Source organism: Centruroides sculpturatus, unplaced genomic scaffold (assembly GCF_000671375.1).
Source record: "Centruroides sculpturatus isolate CEXI.00-Female unplaced genomic scaffold, Cexi_2.0 scaffold1265, whole genome shotgun sequence".
Classification (NCBI taxonomy): Eukaryota; Metazoa; Arthropoda; class Arachnida; order Scorpiones; family Buthidae; genus Centruroides; species Centruroides sculpturatus.
This window is the reverse complement of record NW_019385602.1, coordinates 139,099-155,472: the sequence shown is the minus strand read 5'-3', so window position 1 is coordinate 155,472 and position 16,374 is coordinate 139,099. Positions and strand designations below refer to the sequence as shown.

General features: G+C 34.2%; 1 protein-coding gene across 5 annotated transcripts; it reads right to left on the bottom strand.

Moving 5' to 3' along the window:
- Nucleotides 1–272: 272 nt before the first annotated feature.
- LOC111640504 (kinase suppressor of Ras 1-like) lies at nt 273–15,845 on the bottom strand. Of its 5 annotated transcripts, none has more exons than XM_023386509.1 (11): nt 15,535–15,845; nt 3,596–3,682; nt 3,387–3,481; nt 2,233–2,991; nt 2,087–2,150; nt 1,911–2,018; nt 1,664–1,831; nt 1,366–1,587; nt 1,028–1,292; nt 876–956; nt 273–805 (listed from the first exon to the last, which is right to left on the bottom strand). In XM_023386509.1, exons 1-11 carry the CDS (start codon nt 15,594–15,596, stop codon nt 731–733), a joined length of 1,986 nt encoding a protein of 661 aa, XP_023242277.1. In that variant the 5' UTR covers nt 15,597–15,845; the 3' UTR covers nt 273–730. The 5 variants fall into 5 exon arrangements, with proteins under 5 accessions (XP_023242277.1, XP_023242280.1, XP_023242279.1 ...); XM_023386512.1 differs by lacking the exon at nt 15,535–15,845 and adding an exon at nt 14,808–14,957; XM_023386511.1 differs by lacking the exon at nt 15,535–15,845 and adding an exon at nt 12,500–12,621.
- Nucleotides 15,846–16,374: the final 529 nt, after the last annotated feature.

Below are 16,374 nucleotides of genomic sequence, written 5' to 3'. Positions count from 1 at the left end.
TTTTTTTTTTTTTTTTTTTTTTTTTTTTTTTTTTTTTTTTTTTTTTTTTTTTTTTTTTTTTTTTTTTTTTTTTTTTTTTTTTTTTTTTTTTTTTTTTTTTTTTTTTTTTTTTTTTTTTTTTTTTTTTTTTTTTTTTTTTTTTTTTTTTTTTTTTTTTTTTTTTTTTTTTTTTTTTTTTTTTTTTTTTTTTTTTTTTTTTTTTTTTTTTTTTTTTTTTTTTTTTTTTTTTTTTTTTTTTTTTTTTTTTTTTTTTTTTTTTTTTTTTTTTTTTTTTNTTTTTTTTTTATATGTTTTTTAACAACGATCAAGGCAAAAAGACAGCCTGAAACAGCTGATACTCAATCTTCAAAGGGCACCATTGCACCGTGTCTTTCTTCATATGCTCCAAGTGAATCGCTAAAACTCGCGTTAGTTTTGTCTCTAAATGCCAAAAAATGGCTAACTAAACTCGGAGAGTCAAAAAATCTATGCCGATCCTCGCTCGTAATTCGATGTTTTCTATGTAAGAATGCATCCTTTACTAAAAAGTTGTCCACAATCATTCCAAAAGATGAATGAAGCTCGATGATTTGAAATGGTGCCCTTGAAGTATCTACATACGAGAGGCGATTGATCCAAATAAGAAAGAAATGGGAAAGTTCTTGTTTTTTTGAATGCAAAATCAAATCTCTCTTTAGGCACACCACATTTGATTTCTCTTATTCGTGGATACAGTTTTATTGCTGCCTTCTTAAACACTTATACCACGACCAGTATGATGAATTCTTTCGGGTTCTGAAGAACTGTGTCGTTTATGAAGCGAAACCTGACAGAAAAATAGCAAATTAATAACTCGCTCTTTTATAAGAATGTTTAAAAATAGATATTCGACTTACGTTTTCTTGTAACTGTCTTGCTATATAAGAAAATGGTGGTCTACGTTGAGGGGTAGCACACCAGCACTCTATCAATAGTGCCTAAATATGAAAATGTTTATTAATAAACATTTCATCATAAATATATTTTTTTGAAATGTAGGCTAACTTACTCTCAATACATTTGTACATTTTAAGTCGTCCACCATTTGAGTTCTGCCGTTTGCTATTAACCAGATGACTGTATGAGAAGGAAAACTGGAAAATGCGAATTTCTCTGATAATAGTTCGTATAACACGGATCCAAATGCATAAATATCAGATTCGCGAGTAAAAGCAGCTTCGGGATAAACGTGAGGAGGATCGACCCGAAGTGTCCTCATCAATTCAGGACTTATGTAAGTCAGATGACCCCTGGATATACTTCCGTATCCCGGTCTACAAAAAGAAAAATGTACACATGTTAATAACTATTAACTTGGAGATTATAAACAGTTTTATAGAAATTTACCTGTCGTTCTCCTGAGAAGTCATAGCCTGGTCCATAATGCAAAGTTTCACTCTACCTTCTAAAATGATATTTTTGGAGTTAAGTTTCTTGTGCACTATTCCTTTAGCGTGCAAATAACCCATTCCCTGAGCAATTTGTCTGGCAATACTGACTTTACTGTAGAATGGTAACCTGTATCTCTGCAAATGAAGTTGTTCGTACAGAGAAGGCCCTTTTCTCATACTGCAATATAAATGATACATGTTGATTATCTAGTAAAACGGCTTAGAAAGATGTTTTTAGAACAATGTGCACCTACCTAGTGATTATAGCCAGTTGAGGAGGATCAATGCAAGCCCCCATAAACAAAACCACGTTCTCGTGACGTATCATACTTAATTGTGCTACTTCTTCGAGAAACTGCCCGACTTCTTCCTCCGTTTCTTGTTTAAAAGTATAAATAAGCACTTCTCCGTGCCATCTACCCCTAAAATTTAATAATTCGAACTCATTTCGACTTCCCTATAAGAGAATTACGAGAATAAAAAAAGCATCATCAGGCTTACCTGTATATGTCTCCATTATGATCTTGCTTTAACTTCTCGATGATGTCCAGATCACCGAAAGGAATGCACCATTCTCCCAACGTGTCTCTTACATCAGCGCATTGAGATCTAAAATTACGTTTCATGTTACTTAATCGATTTGGCAACGGTTATAATATTTGAAAAATCGCTCTTACTTGGCAGATATTTCCGAGACGTCACAATCTCCAATCCCAGATTCCGTATCGTCTAGAAAATCTTCTATCATTATAATTAAACATAATGCACGTTAGAAGCGTCAATAAATGCATTGTAAACGAATAGAGCGTGAGAGTTTACTCACCAACGGTGCTAACTGTCTTCCCCGCGGGAGGCCAGGTGGCACAGAGTCGTTCTATAGGCGAACCTTTGGTTTCCAGGCTTAACGTTCTAGCTTTTGTCATCCATTGCCGTCCGAACCTACCGTGCACGCTGAGATTTTGGGCACGACTCTTCATCCCACTTCCTTTTCTAAAGTGGGTAGTGGCAACGTTCGAAGGTGGAGAAGATACAGAGGGAACGGCACGATAACCGACTTCCGGAAGCTGAGAGAGCCTTTCCTGAGTCCGACAAACGGAGGAGGTCAGACGTCCAAAATCCCCCTCTGTGTCTGACGGTGTTTGTGCAGCGGAAGAAGCGGTAGAAACGCAGCCGCTCGACGATAAAGAACCGCTGGGTGAGGCAAAGAAATTCTGATAACTATCTGTGTGAACCAAACACACGGGTCCCACGTGAGGCCAATTGCAAGAACACTGATTCGGCGGTTGAAAGCGTTGAACGTTTTTCAACAGCGTCTTCAATCTCTTCTTTGCCATTTTATCGTCGATCTTCTCCTGATTTAAACCGAATCGGCCCTTGACATGTTTATCGGCAGCGTTAGCTTTGCTCATTTCTCTACTTCGTTTTCGTTGAGATAACCAATGCACTACTTTCAACAAACCAGATAACGCCGTTGCCGCGCTGCTGCTTGCTCCCGTTCCAGATTTTTTGCTGCAATCTTCGGGCATCTTTTCTCTATCCAGCTCCAACGTATCCGTGCTGAACTGACTCCAGCTGCTATCACCTGCAATAACAATAAAAACATTACAAAAATTCCTATATTTTCACCCAAAGGATCGATAAAATAAACAGGTAAAAAAATGCACCGAGTAAGATTTACAACGCAATTATATTCTTCTTATTTTAATATGACTCGGAACGTATTGATTTATAGAGTATCAAATGATTTCCTAACAGTTAACAGCGTCATGACAGACTATTTTCGGACGTGACGTTTCCAACTAGATTATTTTTAGCATTACAGGTTTATGATCTTCTGTCATTGTTAACGACACAACCATGGCCTAAACTTATCAATTTCCAGCATATAAACTGCAGAATAAACTCGTCACGCGAATGAAACACACGAGCGTGACTCAAAAAGTCTCGTGAATAAACAAACAAACAAAGATTGCTCACCGCTCGATGTTTGATGACTGTTCCTTCTCGTGCTGGGATTGTTAACATTACACCAGTGATTCGGACTGTTGGCGCAAGTCTCGTGACTGATATTGCTGCAAATAGATTAGATTACAGAACGTTTTAAAAATCGAAAACAATAGTTAGAGATGAAGCGGCATTAACCTCAACGGAAACACAAAAACAGAAGAAGAAAAAAACACACTCACCCGCATTGTTTGCATCTGACGGCTGTAAAGTAGACCATTTTGTGACAAGTGTTGCAGCGCCGAGGTGCGTATAAACTGCGAGTTAACCTGTCACGAAAAATGTTTTAAAATTATAAAAAGCCACACTGTCTGTTTGCATTTTTGAAAATTAATGCAGAAATTCGGTAATTAGATATATTTTCTCGCCACCCGATCGTGTTTCTAGTGATTATTTTTCTTACTCTGAACTATGATAAGTAACCGAACACTAGCATCTCTTCTTTCTGTTAAAAATGGAAATAAATTCTCTGCTCGACTTTATATTATGCCGTTTAGAAAATCATTAATGCCAAAATATCGATTTTATTTATTTATTTTTTTGTGTGTGTAGATATATATTTGTATCGTTTTTATCCCCCGGTTGTGGGTTTTTGAGAGAGAACAGCTGTTTATAGAGAACGAGGGGAGAATAGAATAGAGAGGAGAACCCTGCAAAAGCCAAAAATGATATTATGCACTATTCCACCTGGATCTACGCCACACCTGCTGCTATTTTACGCATGCGCCTCTCCCGGTCCAGCACGCGCCAGATGGCACGCGACTACACGTGCGACTCGTAATTGTTCAGTTTTTCCCGGTTCTATTTTTTTTTTTTACGTCATCCCGGTGAGGCTCGAGCGGTTCTAGTACGAGTTTGCGAACGAAGTTTAAATACCTCTAGCGTAAAAAATATACAGTTTAAGGAAGGAAAGAATATGAAAACAATTTTTTTCTTATCTAATGTAAACAAAACGTAAAATTGCGTAATACATTTCGAAATCATCTGAAATATAAATAAAATAATGTAAAAAAATATTCAAAGTTTAAAATAAATTTTTAAAATTTCCCCGTTAAGGAATAAAACAAAAAAACAAGAAAGTAATTATAAAATTTTTCCTTGGAAGAAACTCCATAAACGAGCAAGACATTTATCTATCGAACGGATTTTGTTGCTATTTTTAAACTAGCAAAGGGATATCGATTAAGACCAAAAATCAACTGGAGCTAAAAATAAAGAATCCAATAACCTAAGAATTCTGGGAAAAAATAAAAATAAAAAAAGCAAAAAGAAGATTACCTGCAGTGTTCTTTGCGCTGATGTACCGAAGCCATTCGGTAAGTGTTAGTATAACACATCAATATTACCATTGTGTCCGGAGGAGACGTAAGAAAAACGGACACAAGACACAGACACAGTGGCTTTTCTTGGAGCAGACGTCGCTCTTTAAAGAAGGCGGGCGACGAATGAGAGAGCCGATGCTCCTCACCACCCAAGCAGATGCTTATGTATACCAATCTACATCGCTAGGGAGGGGGGGTGTAAAACTTTTCCCGACTCGTCCATGCGGGAGACGAGCAACAAATGATGTCAATAATTTAATAACTGGACCATTTCGCCTGTAGATTTAACATCGAATATCTTAAATACACGCATCTCTTTTAAGCATTGTAAAAAAATCGTTTTGCAGCTCGAAAATCTTGGTGTTTGTTTTAGTTATCGCTACTTTATTTAAATTTGTGTAGAATTTTATTATTTTTTTTTTTCAAATTAAATTATAATTTGTTTAATTCTCTCTGTTCGGAATGTATACATCTGCCTGTTGGTCGTGTGGATGGCTTGTCGCTAGTCACGTGGATGCGACCTTGATAAACACGCAACCAAACGGTCCTGCTGCATTCGTCCATCTGCTAGGCTCTCTCCTCAATCAGCCAGCTGTTTCTGCTTTGACTCTTTACGGTAGAATACGTAAATTCGACACTGTTGTTGCCCGCAAAACCCTTACGAAATGCGCGCCAGACTCTTGTCCACAAGTCTTTTCCATTATAAATCATATTTTCCATTGTTTTGTTAGTTAAAATATAAAATTCGCAAGCAGAAGAATCCGTAACAATATAATAGAATACGGTCGGATATAACACAGCGCGACTGGAAACTGCATCGACGTATACTAAATTTAGCAAAGGAAAAAAGGGAAAAAATATCTTTAGTTTGATTTAAAGGGCAATAGAGAATTATCAGAAATGTGATTCCAAAGTGTAGGCACAAATCTGAAATTTCCAAGCCACCTGTGCTACAGTCCAGGTGTTCTTATTGTGTACGTGACGTATGTTATTGTCAACGCATCTTCTCCTATAATTGAATATAGTTATCGAAGATTTAGGTTAACACTTGATGCATATTGTGAATTTTCGCCGTACTTATCAATTGTCATCGGAAGCGCTTAGTACACGCTGTACATTGTGCGCTACTTGCACAATGACGAGACTCGTTAAAATTATGAATGGATATAAGTTAATGATATAGATTTATTCTTTGAATATGGATCCGACTTTTGTTGTTAGTCTTTGCGGGAAATTGTCAAATTTCTAAAAACTATGACAGTTTATTCAATTAACAAATGGCAATTTCTTCGTATGGCATTACACTTATTGTCGGTATTGTAGTTCTTGTATTGTGTTTATACATCTTGTAGTGCATTTGTGCATGTTTTCATTGTTCTCTACTTTTTACTTCGCTTTTAGGTCGAAGAATTCACACTAAAATCAAATTAATCCTATTAAATGTTTATAAATTTTTAATAGTAGAAATATTATATAATATGATCACTATTGGAGCTTTTGGATAACGCTACTGTTATGATCACAATTGAAGATGTTGCGCCATAGAAAGCGTGTTGCTGCTAAAGTATTTCAAATTTCAAGGCTGTGGCTAGAAAATAATTCTAAATACGTTTTCCAAAAAGATGAATTTTAACCATGAAAATCTAAACTTTTTTGGAAAGTTGTAAATTGAGTAATCCCAAAAAAGAGTTATTATTTGCATGAAATATTCAAATTTTACATTAAATGTGAATTTTTATTTATTTTCATTTTATATGTGTCTTCTAAGTAAAGCATTTCTTAATTATACAAATCTTTCTTAGAAAATGCGAATGTTTATGGAAACAATCTCTGGAAGTTGTGTGTGTTGCTAGGAAACAGAAAGGAACGAGATATTGCCTGTCAGACACACTACACATCATCTAAACCTAATTGAAACGGAATAAACAGAAGAGATCCTACTTAATCATGATTTTGTTTGAATAAAATTCCACTTAAGTCGCATTCGACCGAAATAATTGTCAAAACGGTTTAAAAAAAAGCGTGGAGGTGCGTAAACAATAGACGTTCGATATTAATGTTGGAGGATGTGCGAAATTTACAACCAGACAAAACAAAGCTACCTGACTAGAAAGGTGGCAGGTTAGGGGAAACCACTATAAAAAAAAATAAAAAAACCATTGACAATAGGCTAGTTTACGTTCAAACTAAGGGACAGGTGGTCGTATGGACGGGGAAGCGATTTTCTAATCTGTAGTAAGTAGTGGCGCGTGCACGCCGGTCACGTGACCTCCCCATTCCTCTATTTTGGGGGAGGAACACGCAGGCCGTCTGTCCTCTTTCGCTAAAAATTTAGCAGATGTTACCTCGTCCTCTTACTAAAAAACCTCCTCAACAATAATAATAATAAGTGATAATATATAAAAGTTATCATCATCATCCTCATAGCAGCGATCGTCATTAACAATAACTCCGACATGTTTGCGGATAGGAATTAATTAACGTCTACAAATTTGTTTTCTGCTGCTGCCGAAGGTGGCACATTGGGGTCAAGCGGGCATCCGCCCCAAACACTACCGAAAGAAACAAAAGTTTCTCGAGATAAAAGAAGTTTTTTCTTCTTTGAAGCATCGCAATAATCGAGGACGTCGATGGATGGTGAAAGAAAAAAAGTCAAGGACAAATTTCAGGAGAGAGAGAGAAGCACTTGGATAAACACCGCAGTTTTACTCATTACGTAACGTAACGGTTGATTTTTACTACAGAAATTACTCAACTAAATGAATTTTTTTTTCAAATTTTTGGAAGCGAAAAAGTTATCAGTAGAGTTTGTCATTGATAATGTATAGCGTCGAACTAAAGACGTATCTGATGCAAGAAACAAAAGACATACAATATTTTTCCTTTTTTGCGCAAAACCCGAAAGTAGAGTAATTTTATACTTTAGGAATTGTATACACGAGTGCAAAATGTGGCATATGGGATATTTTTTGTATATTATTAGCCTTTTCAATACTAATACATAAGGGGAAAACTCGAATGCTAAACATTTCTATGATAATAAACCACAAACTTTATGAAACATACATAAGGTTACCGTGAATAATTATTTCTATTGACATAATAATTTTGCAAAATTCATTTTAATTATTATTAAAACAATTCCTTCTAGTGCGAATATTACGCTGCGTTCAGACAGGCTCTTCTTACGTTACGTCACGTCACATCTGGCCAGTTAAAGAAAGCGTAATTTAAGGGGTTACAAATAATGCCTTCTTTGGCCTGACGTAACGTAAGACGAGCCTGTCAACGTAGCCTTATTCCTCAATCAAATTGTATATATGTATATAAATTTTTTTCGTATACAGCAAAATAACTAAGCATCATATAAATAAAATAATTTCGAACATAAGAATCATAGAGAAAAATAATTTTTAAAATTATGAATGTAAACAAAGGACACGATAAACAATTCTTACGCTTTTATAATGCCCTAGGCAACGAATTACGTATAAGTTATATAGAATTTTTAATTTTAAAATTAAGAAAACAAGAAGAAAAATCTACAACCCGGCACGCACGTACAGTACATGTACTGTACAGTACCTTGCGTAGGCGTGCCACGTTTTGCATTGCGGCTCGGAATTATATAGAATGCGTACGGAACAAATAATTAATTGAAATCAGCTATTCGTTCCTATTTATTCGAATCTAGAGAATTGCAAATGCGCCGTAAACCGGCAAAAAAAAGGAGACGACGATCGATGACAGGCTCGTTACCACAGTCCGTTCTTCGTTTAAAAAATCCGTTGCCCGTCACGTGATCTAGCAGGTGTATAAAAAGAGGACAATCGGAGACGCCGAGCATCGACCGGCCAATTAAACCATCTGCTACTTTAGTTAACGGACTAGCTCCGGGCGACAAGTGGTCCTGGCCTTGGCACGCACCGTCTGCGCACATGGCCCGTTGGGCCGGAGACCTTTGACCCGCGGAGACGGTCACGTGATCGCCAACCACCTGTTCCGATCTGTCGCTTCATCGCGTACGAGTTCCGATACGTTTTACCTAACGGCCATTCCTCCTCGAGAGGAGGAAATTATACACGGATGGGTCCTGCGAATCATCCTTTTTTTTTTAAAGATTTAATACTACACGATTAAGTCTATAAGTGCATTTTTGTTCGAGTTAAATCAAACGAATCTAAAAAAAAATAAAGATAATGTAGTAACCGAGCAGATATAGAAGAATACAGACACAAAAGAACCGAAATATTCTCTCGAGTTTGCTTTTTAAACGAAACTTTTGATTGAATTACTCTTATATGTTTGCTAGAAAAACACGATTTGATTCTAAATCATATTTATTCTATAGAAATGCGGAGGAATATGTTATGATGTGTAAACTGTACAGGTAGGCGAGGAGGAGGAGGAAGATGCGCTTCTCTTCGAAAAATCAGACTCGATTCACGTGTTAAGTCGACAGATGTTACCTCTGTTAACGAAACTCGATATGTACCCTGGACAAAACGAGAATGGCAATAAGCATTTGGAGTACTCTCCACCCTTTTCCAGAGATTCCAATAGAAGGATGTTTTTGTTTATCGAGATGTCGCGTTTCGCTATTGATACGGTGCCGAACATCACTCCTTTTTTTTGCAGCTATTAAACATTTTGATGCGTTCACCGATCATAATATTACTCTTCTTTATAACGAGCCCCTTCTTCGCCTTTTCTCATTTTGAGGGGAGATCGACAATCGCTTAACTTGTTCTCTATTCTCGCACACCTGGACCCGGGTTTTCAGCTGCTTTTCTAACAAACATCTGGACCCGTTGACTAAAATTTAACTATTATCGACTACTTTGAATTCTAAATAACGATTCCGAGTTCGATTTTTCTTTTTTTTTTTTTTACTGTTACTTGTAAAATTGTTTTTTTTATGCCATGCGGTAGTCGTGCATTGCTACATCTGTTCGAGTGTTACTCATACACAGGCCTATTTATTGCATTTGTATGCGTGTTCTAAATGTTTGAATTTATCAACGGGATATTCGGTTTCTTTTATTCTAACTTCCCACGCTTTATCTCGATAAATTTATTCAAATATCTCCATCTTGTATAGCGAAATATTTATACGCCCAGATTCATCTTTTGAATCTAATCGAAATTATTAACACTTTCGAGTTTCGTGCTTATATATTATTTTTATATGTATAAATAAATAAATTTAGACCTCGTTAATGAAGCATATATTTAATTTATTTATTGTAAAAGAAAAATAAATTAAATAAATTAGCAGAACAAAAAAAAACCCGTTGAAGGGCGTCTCGATCGGTTCGCGGAAGTTTTTAAAATGTTAAAAAATTGTCGACAATAATTAAGCCGGCGAGAGAAATATTTTTAAAGAAAATTGAAAGTCAATTTACTAAATAAATAAATAAAAATTTCTCTTTCATGTAAACTTATAAAAATCCAATTTTAGAAAGATAATTCTGTTTTCGGTTATTGAATTTGCATGGAAATAAAATCAGCTTTCCATTATGAAAATAAAAAAAACTGNATTAAATCATATATATATATATGCATGAAAAATTTCTTCCAGGCAAATGGCGGATAAGTTTTTATAAAAAAACTTATCCGCCATTTGTCTGGAAGAAAATTTTCTTGTATTTAGTTTATCGTTTAACCCGATTATATTTATGCGCTATATTTTATCTACGCACAAGTAACCTATATTATGTTATAATCGTCATAAAGGAAAATAAAAACAATAAGATAAGTATTGATATGAATTATGTCACGACGAAAATGAAAAATTTATATATATGTAATTTTGTAATGGTCTGAAGCGGCGTAATTAATGACCTCAATAATTTAAAATGTAGCGACTGAATTTACACAAAATATTACTAAATGTTGGGGAAAATTTTTATATATTATTAACTCGGTCGATTCGATTTATACGATTAAATACACTAAATTGAATTATAATAAAATAGATTAATTTTTGACTTTTATCGCCAAACTCGAGGGTATCCTCGGGCATTAAGGGGGAATAAATATGGTCAAATATCCATGGCAACCGTGACGCCATCTTGTGATGTCAGATAATGATCTTATTTATATCTGGCTTCTGACAAATGGTAAACAATGGCCTTATTTATATCTGGCTTCTGATAAATGATGATCAAATATTTTTAGAACAATTCGGACTACTTTTTTTTTTAAAAAAAAACTTGTATGAATCTTTGTAATTCGAAAGCGTAACCCATCATCAAAGGCGCCGCCGCTCTAGCGAGAGATTCAAACATTTGACGTCACAATATTTTCAAATTAAAAAATCATCATTATTAAAAAACAAAAACTGTAATGCAAAATATTACCGAAACTCATTAACATCAATAATTAGTTAATAATTAATTGTAATTAGCTATTTCCGCAATACATCTAAATGGAATTAAAACCGTGGAAGTGCCGACACAGTTTAAGGTTATGAAGGCGAGATAATTCAAAACCTTTATACAGTAAAATCCAGGAACAAATTTATAATTTATTCAAAAAAATGCATTAAATTAATAATTTTTCTTTTAACAAATAACCGATTTAGCGGCTCTATTGTTTTAAATGCGATATAAAACTAGAAATTACAACGAACGCCCGATATTTTCTGCATGATCGCTCGTTAATTATCATTAACTTCGCGTGACTTGAGGGAATCTTTTTGTAACTCATTAACGCTTCGATATAAAAAAAAAAATCACAGAATAATAATCCTCCATTGGAATTAACAGAGCTTTTTAATACGCAATTCGAATTACGCAACCTAATCAATGCGTAGGAGACCCGAAATGGCGTCAAATTGACAATTTTCTTAAGTTAAAAAGTACGAATAATGCACATACCTCGACATCTCATGGAATATTTTCTACGAAATAAGCTACCATAAACGAAACAAAATATATTCCGCAACGAAACCAAAATGAAATACGCTGGTATTTCGTATTTTCGGATCTCTCTGTCTCTCTCGCTTTCTCTCTTCCTAATTTGCATAAATTGCGAGCCGATGCCGACCGTTTCTGTAATGCGAAAAACATTATTTTCGCCTTTTTTTTTTAAATTCCTTTTTAGTTTTTTCTAGTTGAAAAACGTGGAAGAAACAATATCGCTGGCCGTGTTTAGTGTCTATACGTAATATATGCAAATTAGAGCGCTAGCGCACTGAACATATAGGCCTATATTTTTTTCACACGCTCTGCGTACATTTAATTATTGGCATTGCTTATATAACCCGCATGTAAATGAAGTAGATTTCCCCCCTAAACAAAGATAAAATATGACAGATATGCGGAAGTTAAGTGGAAAAAAAGGGGGGAAAAATTTACATAGCTAAGTGGAATGAATAGTTAAGGATCTTGTAAACGAAACGACTGGTCCTAAAATTAATGTAAACAGTAAATATAAATGACTAAAAATTAAAATAAAACTGATAAATTCTCCTTGCAAATTTGAAATTATTTTAAAATGAAGGATTATTGGAAGTTTTGAGTGTCTAAATAATATTTTGTTTTGTGTCTTCTGTTAATTTTTTGCTTGTAAAATCTAGAATCGAAAGTTGTAATTTAAATAAGAAGAATTTAAAGAATAAATTTAGCAAAAAATGATGATAATCTTACAATTTATAACTTCATATGAATTCTATATTCTTTCAAAAATAAATTGTTATTAATATTTGAACTATAATATAATATNACCAACATAATAATAATAAATAAAACTTTCGTTTACCTGTAAGAGCTACTAAAATAACGATCGACAACCTTCTTATAAAATCGATCTATCGATCATTTTTTTTTTTAAACATTTCGAATCGATATTCGGAATAATCATAATTCGAAATATAAAAACAAGACAAACCATGAAAAAGTATGCAAGAATATGGAAAATGAATAAATAAATCTACTTTAAAAAATTCACGAAGAATAATTATTGACTAATGCACATTACATTACAATTATTGACATTACAAAAACAAAATGCAAAATAAATATTCCGAATTAAAATTATTACAATAAATCAGCTTAGTCGAAAACCCAAAACTAATCATTCTTAAAAATAATCGGATTAATGCATTTTTCTCAGAGTTAGATAATTTAATAATAGTCTAAAAATCACAAAACTGTCAAATGGATGATCTCCGGATGTTAACACGTGTTAAACACATAAAAAAATCAAAAAAGAGTGGGAAAAAAACAACGAAGAGATATTATATTTTATCACCATATCGGCAAAGAAATCCACACGTCATCGAGACGATGGTAATCCTTGGTAAATGTCACACGTGTCTGTCTGCCTTGGATAGAAAAACCACCTGTCAGTGGTAAGAACCGCAAACGTTGTTTGAGGAATATCAGTCTATTGACTTTTCTTCCACATCCATAACATGGAAATGCGGAATTCCTCGGCCTCTTTAAAATATCTGGAATATGGTGGAATTTAATATATGCCATATAAAAATCGATAGAAACTCGATGAAAGAACGTCGTTAGGGGTGATCTAACGTGCGGTGCCACTCAAATCTCGGGTGATTGACCTCGGCTTTACTTCTTAATTGTTTACAGATCCATCCTTTTCTACTCTTTTACCAATTAATTCGTGTATCTTTAGTGATTTTTGCTCCGTCGAGCGGAACCGATTCGAGTCAAACAAACGTTTTTCTTTTTTTTACTTAAAATTTGCCGTTTTGAATGCCATCCCCTGCCCGATCCTGAGTCTTACCGGATAATTTTCAAATATTATTTGCTGGTAGATAAACATTAGCAGGTTAAATATTTAAAAAGCCAACAGTTATTTAGTTTTTGTAAAATTTAATTAATACGGAAAAAAACTTTTAAAAACAATGTTATCTTTATAAAAACTTAATTAAATATGTAGAATTTATGTAACTAAGAAAAAGTGATAAACAAAATTACCGAAGAGGAAGTGTTTTTCTTCCTTTCTTTTTTTAAATTTTTAATAGAAAAATCATGTAGGAGATTAATTAAAAAGACGAATGTTAAGGTTTAAACGAGCGTGGGCGGTCAAAATTCGGTAAAATGAGTACAATCAGAATCCTCTAGGTTACTAACAACACCTTTTAACAATATTATTTTCCGGTAAACACCTTTGATAAAGATTGGATGTTTATCACGTATCTCGCTTTTCTAAAAATGGGTTTCATCTATGGAATGGTTGGAAAATATGGGTTAAAGAATGTAAGTATTGTTTTCTACTATCCGCTAAGAAAATGTACGTAATATTATTTGTTTAAGAAATAATACATCAACGTAGCGGTTTTTGTTTGATGTGCAATTATTCTTATTGTGTATAGTATATAAACAGTTGTTAGCCATATTCCGTGTGGGCGTAGAAACAATAAATATGGAATCCTCTTGTTTAAAAAGTGGAGCACTTATCATCTTCACCCAAAACGAAATTCGATACGGGATTATCCTACGCTATGAATATTGGATAGGATTTAGAACAAGAATAGCAAAGATAAAAAATAAAATAAATAATAAAAATACCACATCATCCATCAAATTGATTCTACTAGAAAATTTCACATTTAAATCTGTTCTAAGATGATAAAATGCGAATAAAAATGGTTCCGAATTCACATCTCGATCATCGTTCGAGTTAATTGGAACAAAATAAGAGTTTGTTGTTTAATTATTAAATAATAAACTCAGTTAGGTGGGCATCACTCGGATAATCAAGCAACGATAAATGTTTTTTTAATAGCTTATCATCAATAGATGATGAGCTATTAAAAAAGAACGAAATTTAGTTGAAATTTCAAATTCATTCTTATATAAATGAGACGATTTTGTAGATTAATGCGAGTGAATTATGTTAATTAATATAGTAAATTCGAGTAAAATAGGTTAACAGTTTTCCTAGCGACGTAAAGATGTTGGAGCTGCTTCCGTTTGTTCTGATAGCTCTATCTCATTACCGACAATCTTGACCTCGCGACATTTAAGAAGACGTATAGTAGTCATTCTAAGTGATGCAGCTAACCAACATAATAATAATAAATAAAACTTTCGTTTACCTGTAAGAGCTACTAAAATAACGATCGACAACCTTCTTATAAAATCGATCTATCGATCATTTTTTTTTTTAAACATTTCGAATCGATATTCGGAATAATCATAATTCGAAATAAACCAATCGCGTCATTAATTTACATGGATTTTCGAATTTATTGGTTAATTAACGGTGACGTATTTTGAAATTTTAAACGTTCTACTAGCACGGATCGAACGCGATTGGTTAACGATCATTTTCGAATTCGAAATCGATTAATTTCCGACGATAATGTTAAAAAGCGTGACGGTGGCATATTTAAAACTTATAATTACGATCCTCCGATAAGATTTATTGCTATAAAAATCGTTTAAGTGATTAGAAATGACGTCAAAAGTCATGCTATTAATGATATCACGACTCATGTTACATCAAGGCGCCCATGTAATAGATAAAACCACCATATTGGCGCCTGTATCCCACGTGGACGTCTATTTATTATTATATAAAAGTAGATAGTAGATAATATAATATATAGTAGCGTGCTACGTGCCAGCTGAGTTTTAAACAGATGTATATATATATATATAATTTTTAGTACCACGATATAAAAAAAATACTACCGATACATACCATTTATGTGTACAGTATACGTGATTATTTAAAAATCGTATAGGCGTTATCGACTTTCCAAAGCGATTAAATAACACACAGAAGCATGTATAGTTAACGTAACGGGTAACCATACTGACCTTTTCCTACGTTCATCCATGGTATTGACCGTTGAATGTGCATCGACGAACACTCTGCACATTGATAAAACATTTAAAAACGACTAAAACTGCCCGATCCATAGCGGACTCTCAACTGCTCTGCAAAGCACAACGGTTGTGCAGTAAAGACCGACCGACATGTAGTTGAATCAGGGTCGTAACGTTAAGTAAATTCGGACGGGTAAGTCGACTACGGATGCAGCCATGATCACATCTAAACCATAGACCTGTTAGGAAGGTGTGCAGAGGTTCTGGAGTTTGGTGTGCCCGGACAACGCCTCAATCGATCTGTGTGGTGCACAAGCGTGCCACGTCATAGCCGGGACTTCGCTCACGTCATAGGTAAAGCCAGTTGAAAGCTGAAAACGTCATTTTCCAAACACGTCATTGTTGCTTTACAATTTTGATAATTTTCTACTCTGTTTTGCGAAGAATTACTAAACGTAATCGCGCGCGATTTACTCATCTTAAAGGAAATCTTACGACAGTCGAAAAGGAAAAAAAAAATAGCGAAAAACTTACGATAAAAACATTATTAACGTGATGTTTTTCTGTTTTACATACGTATAATCGTGTTTAAAAACGGTGTGTGTGTTTCTAACATTATAAACACGAAAACATACGTTTTTGCGGATGTCATCGCGTACAAAACGCAATAGAAAGAGAACAATCGTTACACTTTTTTTTTAAATATATATAAATTTATATTCAGGAGTAAACAGAAACGTATTCGGATGTACAGTACGTATAACAGAAAGCTGCCATGACGTCAGCGATGACGTAAGAGGGAGCATATTTGCCTGTTTGCTAGTGACCTGT

Bases quoted from the DNA above. Each gene is read 5' to 3' on its own strand.
- LOC111640504 (XM_023386509.1), bottom strand. From the start codon at position 15,596: ATGTGCAGAGTGTTCGTCGATGCACATTCAACGGTCAATACCATGGAT. The intron at 2,151-2,232 runs GTGAGTAAACTC...TTATAATGATAG, and splicing joins GAAGACAGTTAGCACCGTTG to AAGATTTTCTAGACGATACG. The intron at 1,832-1,910 runs GTAAGCCTGATG...ATTAAATTTTAG, and splicing joins CATAATGGAGACATATACAG to GGGTAGATGGCACGGAGAAG.